This window comes from Somniosus microcephalus, chromosome 2 (assembly GCF_052327205.1).
Source record: "Somniosus microcephalus isolate GS21.2 chromosome 2, FLI_Smic_1.0, whole genome shotgun sequence".
Taxonomy (NCBI): Eukaryota; Metazoa; Chordata; class Chondrichthyes; order Squaliformes; family Somniosidae; genus Somniosus; species Somniosus microcephalus.
Window position 1 is genome coordinate 323,427,697 of NC_140988.1, and position 14,100 is coordinate 323,441,796.

At 43.4% G+C, this 14,100-nt stretch overlaps 1 protein-coding gene across 7 annotated transcripts in view; it reads right to left on the reverse strand.

Moving 5' to 3' along the window:
• wdr7 (WD repeat domain 7) overlaps positions 1 to 14,100 on the reverse strand; it is an 836,682-nt gene that overhangs the window by 680,179 nt on the left and 142,403 nt on the right. For all 7 annotated transcript variants that reach the window (XR_015074758.1, XM_085974490.1, XM_085974481.1 and 4 more), the window contains one exon: positions 10,829 to 11,049. Coding sequence is in view for 6 of the 7 variants with exons in the window: in XM_085974490.1 (XP_085830616.1) it covers positions 10,829 to 11,049 (221 nt within the window). In the remaining variant the exon portion in view is untranslated. The remainder of the gene's footprint in view (positions 1 to 10,828; positions 11,050 to 14,100) is intronic.

Here is a 14,100-nt window from a genome sequence, read left to right on the forward strand (position 1 = left end):
TCATTGTTTGCTCGCAACATTGAGGACATATGTGAAGGTTGAGCACTTTTATCAGTTTTGTGAGGATATAGTTGAGTTACTGGCTGTGATCTTGTGCAATAAAAAAAGTCAAATCAACACCCTTATTCACTTCATTGCGTTTTGTTGGAAGTCAATTATAGTGTTCAGAAAGCCAACACACAATACTGTGCCATTGTTTTTAATCAATAAAGCAAAATCTAAAAAAAAACTAAAAATTAAGGACAGCCATCATTGTCAATTTAGTTCATAAGAGAAATGAAACTCAGAAAGATAGTTCCTCGTTTATTTAATGCATTTGATCTTTAATCGATTCACTTTGTTCCCATGAATAGGAATCTAGATAAAATAGTAAAGTGGGATGCAAAGATTGATGGCATGAGAGTGCCTGAAGTATCCAACAAGGCTAACAGCTGTCATAATTAAGAACATTTCAAACCAGTTAGCAGATGACTTAGATCGCTTTAAAACAAAAGACAAGACTTGTCCTTATATAACGCTTTAAATCAAGTCTCTCAGAAATATCTTAAAGAGCTGTATGTTCAGTGAATTATTTGAAGTACAGAAACTATTAGGTAGGCAAACATGACAGCTATGTTGCCAACAGCAAGATCCCACAGATAGAAACGAGGGGAATGGCCACATAATCTGTTTTTTGTGGGGCTGGCCGAGGGAACAATGTTGCCAAGGTCACCAAGAAAGTTCCCTGTTCTTCAAATAGTGCCAACTGGATCTTTGATATCTACCTAAACCAGTGGAGAAGGCAGATAGAGCATCTGTTTAATAGCTCATCCAAAGGATGGCACTTTCAACAATGCAGCACTTCCTCCGTACTGCACTGGAGATAACATATTTTCAAGGATACCTGCAAGAGTCTGTATTTGTTGGCTTAATAGCATGTCCTATCTTTGCTGCATGCTAAAATGTTTTCTATAACAATAGCACCGTTTTTCTTTCGGTAACCAAAACCCTCTCCACTGCCCCCTCCAAAGGAACATTGGAAACCTCTATCCTCACTTCCAACAACTGCAAGGAGCTAATGGACTTCTTTGTCATGAAGATTGAGACCATCTGTTCAGCTGGCTCTGCTGCTTCCCCAGTACCCCTTGGCCATCAAGCCAAAACTCCTGACAGGGTGATCGTTCACCCCGCCCCACCCCATCCCCCTCCCCACCTTTCATTAGTCCTGAACTCAAGTCCTTCTCTTGATTGAATTTTTTGATGAGGTAACAGAGGTGGCTGATGTGGTGTACATGGTGTTAGAAACTAGGGGTGCCTAAAAATGTATATGGTTACACGAATAATACTGTGTTTAAATGATCAGTTTTGTTTTCCTGGAAAACTTGCATTAGAATTTGAGACAGTCTTTTTAATCAGTTAGAGCTGAAGTGCTCTTGCAGAGAGCCGGCAAGGGCTCGACGGGCCGAATGGCTTCCTACTGTGCTGTAACCATTCTATGATTATATGATTCTAGTTTCTCTCCTATTTCCACCCTTGCCCCCTCTAAGCTCATTTTGTCCATGCGATCCATCTCCTGCTCCCTTGACCCCATTCTAATTAAACTGCTCAACATACAGCTTCTCTTCCTGGAACCCATGCTAGCTGACATTGTATGGTACAGTCGTGTAGTGGTTATGTTACTTGTAATCCAGAGAACGGAGTACAAATCCCAGCATGGCAGTTTGAGAATTTTAATTCAGTTTAAAAAACTATAGAAATAAAAAGCTGGCATCAGTAAAGATAACCATGAAGCTATCGGATTGTTGTAAAAATTCAACTGGTTCACTAATGTCCTGTAGAGAAAGAAACCTGTGGTCCTTACCCAGTGTGGTCAATCTGTGACTCCAGTCCCACACCAACATGGCTGACTCTTAACTGCTGTCGAAAGTGCCCTGGCAGGTCACTCAATTATATCAAACCTCAGGGTAACTAGGAATGGGCAACACTCACATCCCGAGAATGAATGAAATAAAATGTTTTCTCAGCTCGCATAAGGTCTCGGTCCCATTCAAAACCCCTCCTCAAAAAAACCCACCCTCAACCCCTCTCTCCTTGCAACTTGTCAATCCATCGACAACCTCTCTTTCCTCTTCAAAATTCATCACCTCCAAAATCCGTTCCCATCTTTATGGCAACTCCACTTTTGAATCTCCAAAATTAGGTTTACATCCCTGCCACAGTACTGAAATGGCCCGAATCAAAGTCACAAATGACATACTCTGGAACTGTGATTATGGTGTAACTTCCCTCATCGTTGTCCTTGACCTGTCTGCTGCCTTTGACATGGTCGGCCACAGCATCCTCCTCTAATGTCCAGCTCAGCGGGACTGCCCTTGCTTGGTTTAACTCTTACCTATCCAATTGTAGCTAGGGTATCGTCAGCTATGGGGTTTTCTCCCCACCCCCAAAACATTACTTCTGGACACCCTCAAAGATCTTTCCTTGGCCCCTACTATTCCTCATCTATATGCTACTCCTCGGCGAGGTCATCTGAAGACACGGAGTCAGCTTCCACATGTACGCTGAGGACACCCAGCTCTCCCTCTCCACCACCACTCTCTTCAGCCCCTGCCACAAACTCCGTATTCTTTGCACAGATTCCATGCCCACCCTCACCACTGTCTCAAGTTGAACCAGAATCTTGCTGTCCAATTCGACCCTGAGCTGAGCTTCCAACCCCATATCCTCTTCATCACAAAGACCACCAAGATATTAATGGGAACAGATGGGGTAGATAGAGAGAAACTATTTCCGCTGGTTGGGGAGTCTAGGACTAGGGGGGCATAGTTTAAAAATTAGAACCAGACCTTTCAGGAGTGAAATTAGGAAACACTTCTACACACAAAGGGTGGTAGAAGTTTGGAACTCTCTTCCGCAACAGCAATTGATGCTAGATCAATTGTTAACTTTAAATCTAAGATTGATAGATTTTTGTTACCCAAAAGTATTAAGGGATATGGGCCAAAGGTGGGCATATGGAGTTAGGGCGCAGATCAGCCATGATCTCACTGAATAGCGGAACAGGCTCGAGGGGCTAAATGGCCTACTCCTGTTGCTATGTTCCTTCATTGGCTCCCAGTTAAGCAACACCTCGATTTTAAAATTCTCATCCTTGTTTTGAAATCCCTCCATGGCCTCGCCCCTCCTTAGCTCTGTAATCTCCTCCAGCCCTTACAACCCTCCGAGATATCTACACTCCTCCAATTTTGGCCTCTTGAGCATCCCTGATTTTAATTACTCCACCATTGGCAGCTGTGCCTTCAGCTGCCAAGGCCCTAAGCTCTGCAATTCCCTCCCAAAACCTCTTCACCTCTCTTTCCTCCTTTAAGACACTCCTTAAAACCCACCTCTGATCAAGCTTTTGGTTATCTGCCCTAATATCTCCTTATGGGCTCGGTGTCAAATTTTGTTTAATTACGCTCCTGTGAAGCACCTTGGGATGTTTTACTATGTTAAAGGCGCTATATAAATATGAGTTGTTGCTGTTGTTTGCAACCCCTTACCGATTTCATCAGACCTCTCAATTTATTTTTTAAAAAAGCTTTGGAATAAAATTGATCCTGAAATATACATTTTATAGCACAAGTAATTTAAGATCAGTATAACAGTATCAAATTAATTTATCTTCCATTCCAAACAATATACTTCCTCTTTCTTGTCAAGGAACCAATAAAGGCAGAAAAGATTTGGTCTTTATCCAACATTAGCAATAGGAATTGGGGCTATATTACTGACTACTGTATGTATCATGGAAAAATGATCTGGGAAGACTGGACTTTCTTCTGAACTGCTGAGTCACATCACTGCGAAATCCAACAGGCTTTGAAGATGGCTATCAGCATAATTCTAAAAAGCCTGTTTCGAAGGGATAGGGTAGGAAACACTACACTAAATCCCAGTACGTATTATCTTTTCACCCACAAGCGCTAGGTTCAAACGGAGTACACAAATAGGGATGAAGGCTTCTCCTTGACAGCTGTCAATAGCCACATGTGAAATGCTTCAGGCAGCTGTGAATTCCCTATAGAGACAGTTCCACAATATAAAACTACCACAGCTTTGGCACTTCATTTCAGTGTTGCCCTGAAAGGCAACAGAACAGGGAGTCTGGAGAAGTATTACATCAATGCAGAAGAGGGTGCTCCTCAGAGATTAGGACTGAAGTGCTTTATCAGAAAACGAAGTCATCTTAATACTCTCACTCAATTTAATTTGAATAATGTTCAATTTTCCACCACAAATATAACTCATTTTGATGAGGACCAAAAAATGACAAGCATTTTTTCCCGAAGCCACGTCAGAGGCCAGCACATGCTCAAAACAGCAGCAGTGTTTCCATAGAAGCTGAGAACCACCCAATTCATTTGTTATACTATTTCTCTAATTGCTTTGCCATTATTTGCAGGAGAACATATTGTCTTGACTGTTTCCACCACCCAAACTCTGTGAATAACCCATGTTCTGAGAGGAAACAAGGGAAAGGTGTACAGGATCCTCACCTGTCAAGAGATCTTTCTGTCCCATTGCCTGGCATTCTCTGGTTTTAAGACATAACCATGAGGATTATTTCTATATAATTCCATTTACAGAAAAACAAGTTAATTGCTTCTCAGTGAAGGCTCCATTTATTGAAGTGGAGTATACCTCTGTTGAGGGCATCTATTGCTTCAACCTGAACCTAGACTTAGAGCTATAGAATTAGACCTGCACCAGTGGCATATTTTCAAAGCATCGAAACAAAAGATATACATCCTCACTTTTCAGAATGGTCCTAGAAAGTGTGCACTTCGGCAAAGGAACGCGAGGCTCAGCACCAATTGAAAGCAGTTGTGCCACATATGCTCAAGTCTGCACCCTTGGACTTGAGAGCAAAGTTTTTTTTATTCATTCACGGGATGTGGGAATCACTGGCTAGGCCAGCATTTATTGTCCGTCCCTAATTGCCCTTGACTAGCTTGCTAGGCCATTTCAGAGGGCAGCTAAGAGACAACCATTGCTGTGGGTCTGGAATCACAAGGGCCAGGCCAGGTAAGGATGGCAGATTTCCTTCCCTAAAGGACATTAGATGGGTTTTTACGACAATCGTCCAGTAACATTACCACTATGCCACTGTTCCCGTAGGGGGCCATACTAGGGGAATGGCCAGGGTGGGAGGTACTGAAGGTTTTTCTGGGGGCAAGAGCATCAAAGGTATAGGTGAAGGAGTAGTTGAGAAAATCAACAGCTGCAGAGGTATTGTGTCAAAGGCTAAGCAGTTGGATATTTGAGACTACAGTTGTAAGAGAATTGGGCTACGGAAAAAGATTTTCCCAGATGGAGAAGGAAGTGGCTTTGGGCAGGGGTGGAGGCATGTGGGTGGTGAAGGATACAAGGAAGGGGTCAGAGATGGCCTCATCAGTGATCGAGACCATGGGAATTGAGGCATCACAGGAAATGCCAAGATTGAGGAACTGGCCATGAGTGTGTTTATATGGAGGGAGGAGATTAAAGAGCATGGCGAATTCAGAGGAGAGAGAGCAAAGGGTGCCAAAATGGAGACTGAAATCACCAAGGGTTTGTCATTGCTCAGTGCAGAAGCTCAGTAAAGAAAGGGGGGAAGATGTCTCGGGGAGAAACTCAAGGTGAGAGCAGTAGGCTACAAGAATTTTAAAGGAGAAATGAGAGAAGTGGAACAGGGTTATCTGCTTGAAGGAAAGGGTGCCAGGTGAATAGGGATAGAAAGGGTAGGTGTGACTTAATGATAAAGGCCATACTGCCACTATGGCAATTTGGGCAGAACAGGTGGTGGAAAGTACATCAGGTGAAGAGGCTTCAACAAGGGATAAAGTGCCACCACCTGTGCGCCAAATTTTCAGTCAAACCCAGGATGTCAGTACAAATATCCACAATAAGGTAGCCTTGTTCATGAGTTGACATTCTGGAGAAAAATGCGGAGGGGGCAGTTATTGTTGATCTACCACCAGCATCCAAGATGGTAATGGTGGTGGCGTGAACGGGATGAGAAGGAAGGTGGTGAGGGCAGCTTCCAGCAGGCAAACTGTGCAGGAAGGTCAGAGAGAATGGGATATGGGACAGTTGGATCTGCTTCTCGTAAGGAAGCAGCAATGGGCCCTTTGAAGAATGCCAAGATAGACACACAGGGTAGCCATAGGCTTATTCAAGGAAAATTGAAGCCCGGGATAGTGGTAGGAGAATAGGAAGGCAGAGAAGGGTGGATTGGGCTAAGGTTTAAAAGGGGGCAAAGTAGCTGACTGGGAAAAAAATGAAAGGTGGCATGGCTCGGTGATGAAAGGGAGAGGAGAAAAGTGCCTGGGGACGGGGCTGAGAGAGGAGGAGAAAAGGGCCCAAGGGGGGAGGGCCCAAACAAATAGATGCAACAGGCTTGGGTCTGGGTGGGTACAGCGAAACTGTACAGGTAAATGGAATTCAGGTTACATAAGCATGGTAGAGATAAAGTAAGACATGTCATGGTCATAAATAAAGGATAGGGAGGAGATGATATCAAATATTCCAAAGTTGAAGTTTGAGGCCCTATGGTAGTTGACTTGTAGACAGGATGGAGTCAGCTTGAAACATCCATGAACTGCTGCCCAGTTCAAAGTTAGTTGTGGAGAGGGGGTGAATCCAGCAGCTGTTTGTGGGGCAGAGTATCAGCTGAAACAGTGGTGGAGGTTGTCCAGTGGAATTGGAGGGCCAAGGATCAGATCGATAACTATGAGCCAACAGAGATTGATCCTGGGGTCCAATGGAGATAGGAGAAACTGGGTGAAATGTATTGTCTTTCTTCCCAAAGTATGTATGTTAATAGTTCAAAAGCAAGTGAGGGCTGAAATTCATAGAATATATGGACGTGTAAAGCAGTGTCAGGTTCAAAAATAGTCCAGAGCAAATCAATTCACACACAAAATAAATACAGATGAGGAAGACCATTTGCCCATCATTGGCTTATTCATCCAGAAAGACTCTACGCTGTCCCTATCACAGGATCCAACAGTTTCTTAAATGATTCCATTGTTTTTGCCTCCACTACTCTACCAAAAGTCTGTTTCATGTGTTGATCAGTCTTTGTGAAAAACCTCCGGACATCAGTCCCAAAGTTGCCTTTCACTAGTTTGAGCCTGTATCCCCTTGTCCTACTATTATGCTTTCATTTGAAGCAGTGTTCTGCACATTGGTTATCTCAAAGCCCAAGTTTCTTCAAAATTCAATCCTCAAATGTTAGGGACCAGCCAGAGGGCTGCTTTCTGAAATGCCTCCAGAGTTTGACTGTCTTCGCTTGTGTCTTGGTGCTTGACAATGTACTCAAAGTGTGATCTGAACAGAGCGCTATATTGTTTTCCCCAACTTGTACTCTACTGTTTCGATGATTTAGTTGAGCATTCTATTTGCTTTGTTGATTGCTGGTCCACAGTAATTGGACATATCGAGAGTCAAACCTACAAAAAACCTGCATCTCTTTCAACTTCATTCTTAGCTATTTCAAAACCATTCATGGAGTATTTCTGTCACCCAATTTTTTTTCTTCTTAACTCCAATACTTAAAAAACTTATCTGTATTAAATTTCACCATCCATTATTCTGCCTATTTGTATATTTTGTCTTCCTCGTTTTGTAGTTTCCAGGCTGCTGCCTCAGATTCAACTGCTCTGCCTAATTTGGCATCATCTGTGCACATGACCAGTTTACACTTCTAAATTAAGGTAAATTCAATAACCAAGGGACATAGATTTAAAGTAATTGGTAGAAGGATTAGAGGGGAGTTGAGGAGAAATGTTTTCACCCAGAAGATGGTGGGGGTCTGGAACTCACTGCCTGAAAGGGTGGAAGAGGCAGAAACCCTAATCACATTTAAAAAGTACTTGGATATGCACTTGAAATGGTGCAACGTATAAGGCTACTGGACCAAGAGCTGGAAAGTGGGATCAGGTTGGATAGCTCTTTTTTGGCCGGCACATACACAATGGGACGAATGGCTTCCTTCTGTGCAGTAAATGTCTATGATTAGAAACAATAGTCCTCCCAAAACACGTTTTTTGAGGCACTCCAGTCAGCACTTCCCTTCTAAACCACAACAATAATTCATAGAAACATAGAAGATAGGAGCAGGAGTAGGCCATTCGGCCCTTCGAGCCTGCTCCGCCATTCAATGAGATCATGGCTGATCATCCAAATTCAGTACCCGGTCCCTGCCTTCTCCCCATATCCCTTGATCCCTTTAGCCTTAAGAAATATATCCAACTCTTTCTTGAATATATTTAATGAATTGGCCTCCACCACCCTCTGTGGCAGAGAATTCCACAGGTTCACCACTCTCTGGGTGAAGAAATTCCTCCTCATTTCGGTCCTAAATGGTTTACCCCTTATCCTTAGACTATGACCCCTGGTTCTGGACTCCCCGGCCATCAGAAACATCCTTCCTGCATCTAGTCTGTCCAGGCCTGACAGAATTTTATAGGTTTCGATGAGATCCCCTCTCAATCTTCTAAACTCCAGTGAGTATAAGCCCAATCGACACAATCTCTCCTCATACGTCATTCCGGCCATCCCAGGTATCAGCCTGGTGAATCTTCGCTGCACTCCTTCCATGGCAAGAACGTCCTTCCTCAGGTAAGGCGACCAAAACTGCACACAGTACTCAAGGTGCGGTCTCACCAAGGCCCTGTACAACTGTAGCAAGACATCCTTGTTCTTGTACTCGAACCCTCTTGCTACGAAGGCCAACATACCATTTGCCTTCTTTACCGCCTGCTGCACCTGCCTGCTTACCTTCAGCGACTGGTGCACAAGAACACCCAGGTCTCTTTGCACTTCCCCTTCTCCCAATCTATTGCCATTCAAATAATAATCTGCCTTCCTGTTTTTGCCACCAAAGTGGATAATTTCACATTCATCCACATTATAGTGCATTTGCCATTTTTCTGCCCAATCACCCAACCTGTCCAAATCGTTCTGGAGTTTCACTACATCCTCCTCACAGCTTACCCTCCCACCCAGCTTTGCGTCGTCTGCAAATTTGGAGATATTACATCCAATTCCCTCGTCCAGATCATTAATATATATTGTGAACAGCTGGGGTCCTAGGACCGATCCTTGCGGTACCCCACTAGTCACTGCCTGCCACTCGGAAAACGACCCGTTTATTCCAACTCTTTGCTTTCTGTCCACCAACCAGTTCTCTATCCAAGTCAATACCTTGCCCCCAATCCCATGTGCCTTAATTTTGCACGCTAATCTCTTGTGTGGGACCTTATCGAAAGCCTTCTGAAAGTCCAAATACGCCACATCCACTGGTTCTCCTTTATCTATTTTACCAGTTACATCCTTAAAAAATTCCAGTAGATTAGTCAAGCATGATTTACCTTTTGTTGACTTTGTCCGATCCTGTCACTGCTTTCCAAGTGCTCTCCTATTACATCTTTTATAATAGACTCTAGCATTTTCCCCACTACCGATGTCAGGCTTACCAGTCTATAATTCCCTGCTTTTTCTCTACCACCTTTTTTGAATAGTGGGGTAACATTAGCTACCCTCCAATCCATGGGTACTGTTCCAGAGTCTATCGAGTTCTGGAAGATGACCAGCAATGCATCTACTATTTCTAGGGCCACTTCCTTAAGTACCCTGGGATGTAGATTATCAGGCCCTGGGGATTTATCGGCCTTCAGTCCCATCAATTTTCCTAACACCATTTCCCTACAAATACTGATTTCTTTCAGTTCCACCCTTTCATCAGACCCTATGTTCCCCAGCATCTCTGGGAGGTTATTTGTGTCCTCCTTTGTGAAGACAGAACCAAAGTATGAATTTAGTTGGTCTGCCATTTCTTTGTTTCCCATTATAAATTCCCCTGATTCTGACTGCAAGGGACCTACGCTTCACTTCACAATTGCCTGCTGCTTCCCACCAGTTCAGCTTAATTCCTCATCCATTCTGAATTCCTAAATTTTTAAGCTTAACTAGTAGCTTTTCATTTTTCAAAATCTTTTTGGAAATCGGGATACACCACACTGCAGGAAAAGTCGATGTCACTTCCTCAAAAGGTCAAACATGATCTTCCCCTTCTGAATTTGTATTAAGTGCTTTTTACTTGGTTGAAAATCAAAATATTTTCCATTCGCATTCACTGCAGTTATTCCTTTTGATATTTCTCAACTACATTGAGCCACATGCTCACCATTTATTCCCTTCTCTCTCCAGAAACACACCAACTGACTCTCTAATCCAATTATACTGTCCACTTCAATGGTCTTCCTTGGTCATTTATTCCACAAGTCTACTGCTGTGAATTCTTGATAAGGGAAAAGAGATTTTGTAAAAATATTTCTGATCTAACAAGAACTAAATGCAGTACTAAATTCTAGTCGGTTGTATGATCTGAAAGTTCATCATTCCGAAGGGGAGCGGAGTCAGCCCAGTTAATCACTATAAATTTTTACTATCCAAAAGAAACTAGGCTGGATATGAAACTGGCTTACTTAGGTCAAAATTCAAAATTTTAGGAGAATATTTCCACAAATTGTCCTTCAAAATTTTTTAATTCGTCCACAGCGTCTGACCTCTAACTAGGTTAAATCTACAGGAAAGAAAGTAACATATGTTTTGAGCACTAAAATTTGTATTACAACATAAAAATGGTGATTCTGAAAGAACAAGTGGGATGACGCTAGAGGTAATATTTAAGTACAAAGATTAAATACTTCAAAAACTGATTTCTAATACTTTTATAAGCTGGCACGGACTCCATGAGCCGAATGGCCTCCTTCTGTGCCGTTATGATTCTATGACTCTTATGACTCTATAATGAACTTACGCTGCAATTTTCAGGTGGAACTACCAGTTGGGTGATCTCTCCACCATGGATGCAAAAGATATGCTTCATTTCCCCCGAATTGATATCCCAGATGATTACAGAGAAATCTACTCCGCCTGATACCAAGTAGCGCTGATCATACCGTGGCAAGACCTGGTGTGGGTACAACAGGCAGGTCACTTTGCTTCGATGGCCACGAAGAGTGCGATGAGGAGGCCAGCCTGATGAAAGATAAATGAAACCATTAAAGAACAGAAATGTTTAAATCCATCCTCTACTCAAATTCATAGAAAATCATGCACTTCAAAGAAAATTATCTATACATATAAAAGGATCGTGGTGTCTGTCTGTCTGTGTGTATGTCCGGGCATCACTCAAACGTTATAGAGCGTACCTACACATATGTTATATCAAAAGAAAGCTTATGATTAGGGGAGTGTCATAGGCGTATTTACTTTTTTGGTAAGACAAAACTTGTTCTGACAGTATATAAAAAAACGTACAAAAATCCGCTCATTAGCGGTTGGCCAATCATACGGGGGAATCCGCTCATTAGCATTGAGTGACGTGAAGGTTGACCAATCCTACGGGGGGGGGGGAGCGCGCTGCGTCACAGGGGGCGTTTCATGGCATGTGTGGGCGGGGCCTAATCCTTCAAACTGCCGTGAGTGAGGTGAGTGGCGGCCATTAAAGACAGGCCGGGCCTGAAGATAAAAAAATGGTAATGGAGGTGAGGAAATTGTTCATTCATTAGTACTAATTCAGGAATTTCTCTCTCTCTCTCTCCTTCCCGAAGCGGGAGTACACCCTCGCGGCCATCAGGCGCCATTCCCTCCTTCCTCCCCGCCCAGCGAAAAGCAAGCTGCGGATAATCGTGACAGGTGAGGACGGCGTTTGTTGTTGACGCTGGGCGGCGGGCCGGAGCGGCAGCTCAGCTCGGGTGACTCAGGCCGGCCCTCAGGCGCTACACCGCCCTCAGGGGCGGCGTGCCGCAGCGCGAACTCAGCTGGGGTGACTCGGGCCGGGCCTCAGGCGCTACGCCGCGCACGGGGACTCCTTCCCTCTCTCTCTCTCCTTCTCTCTCTCTCCTTCCCTCTCTCTCTCTCTCTCCTTCCCTCTCTCTCTCTCTCTCCTTCCCTCTCTCTCTCTCTCTCCTTCCCTCTCTCTCTCTCTCTCCTTCCCTCTCTCTCTCTCTCTCCTTCCCTCTCTCTCTCTCTCTCCTTCCCTCTCTCTCTCCTTCCTCTCTCTCTCTCTCTCTCTCCTTCCTCTCTCTCTCTCTCTTCCTTCCCTCTCTCTCTCTCTCTCTCCTTCCCTCTCTCTCTCTCTCTCTCCTTCCCTCTCTCTCTCTCTCTCTCCTTCCCAATTCCAATTCCAATTCCAATTAAAATGCTTTATTGGCATGAAAGTTTACAGAGAACCATATTGCCAAAGCTTACATAGCAAAAAGGTACAGTTTTCCAACATTCTGTAGGTGTCAATCGATTTGACATTTGTTGGGTACATACAATATTACTTTTAAACAATATTAATTTTAAACAGTCTTTGTACTTCATTTGGTACGTTCAATATTAATTTTAAACAGTCTTAATTTTAAACAGTCCTCAGGTTGTGACATGTTGTTACATATTTGGCCCCAAGGTATGGTCTGTCTCCTTCTCCTAGGACTAATCTCAATTTTGACAGATCATCCAATTCCTTGAAATCTGGGGTTGTTTGGCTTAGCTTGTTGAATAATATGTTTCTTGATGTGTTGAATTTTTCGCATTTTAGGAGGAAATGCATTTCTGTTTCAAACCTCGCCAGCCAGACATTGATCGCATATTCTATTCTCTCTAGGCTGCCAGGATTTCTTGTATCTGCCTTTTTCAATTTCCAGTTGGTGGTCGCTTAGTCTGTACCTGGTGAGGGTCTGTCTCTGTTTGGTCTTGTGTCTTGATGGTCGTGAGGTAGTCTGCCAGTTTATATTCTCTTTTTAGGGCCCGGTAACATTCTAATCTGCTTTGGCTTTCGGTTATTTTGTTCCAATGTTCCAGGTAGGTTTCTTTGCATTTTTTAATGATTTGGTTCACTCGGATTGGTGTTTGGACGGCTGTGTTGGTCTGGGGCTGGTCAGGGTCCGGCTGAGTACTTAGTTTCCCGTAGCAGCTGACTCAGGGGACTCTTTTCTGGGTTTAGCTCTTGGGTCTGAAAGGCTTTGAAATGAAGGGTGTCTGGGGAGCTAGATTTGAGGTGATTTAGGAAGTTTAGTGCTCGTTTTTGGATGTTTATTATCAGTGGGTATCTGCCTAGTTCGGCTCTGCATGCATTTGTTGGCGTTTTTCTTTGGGTGCGAAGGATGCTTCGGCAGAATTCTGCATGTAGGGCTTCTATTGTATGTTTTTCCCATTTAGTGTAGCTTTGGTGATTTAGCGGGCCCCATACTTCACTACCGTACAGTGCAATGGGCAGGATTATGCTGTCAAATATTTTGAGCCAGATTTTGATTGGGATTTGGATGTTGTAGAATTTTCTTTTTATTGCATATAGGGCTCTTCGGGCTTTTTCTTTTAGTGCATTCACTGCTATGCTGAAGCTCCCTGATGCTGTAATAGTTAGACCAAGGTAGGTGTAGCTCATAGTGTGTCCTATAGTGATATCACTGAGGGTAAACTGGTATTTGTTTTCCTGACATCTGGGCCTTTTTTGAAAAATCATGATGTTGGTTTTCTTTAGATTTACTGTTAGAGCCCAATTTTGGCAGTATTTGTCGAGTAGGTCTAGTTGTTGCTGTAATCCCTGTTCTGTGGGAGACAGCAGAACCAGGTCGTCCGCATAGAACAGGGATTTCACTTCTCCATCCAGGAGACGGAGACCTGGTGACTCGCTTTGCTCCAGCATGTCTGCTAATTCATTTATGTATATGTTGAACAGGGTCGGGCTCAAATTGCAGCCCTGCCGGACGCCTCTTCTCTGGGTGAAGAAATCGGTGCGTTTGTCTCCAATTTTGACCCCGCATTTGTTTTTCAGATACATTGATTTAATAAGGTCATAGACTTTGCCCCCTATTCCACATTGAAGAAGTTTATAATAGAGCCCTTCGTGCCATATAGAGTCAAAGGCTTTCTTGAAGTCGATGAAACAGGCGAATATTTTCCCATTTTTTGTTTGGTGTATATGTTTTTCAATGAGGGTGTGAAGGGTATAGATATGGTCGGCGGTGCGGTGTTTTGGAAGAAAGCCTATTTGGTTTTTTCTGAGGATATTATGTTTGTTAAGAAAATCAAGTAATCTAC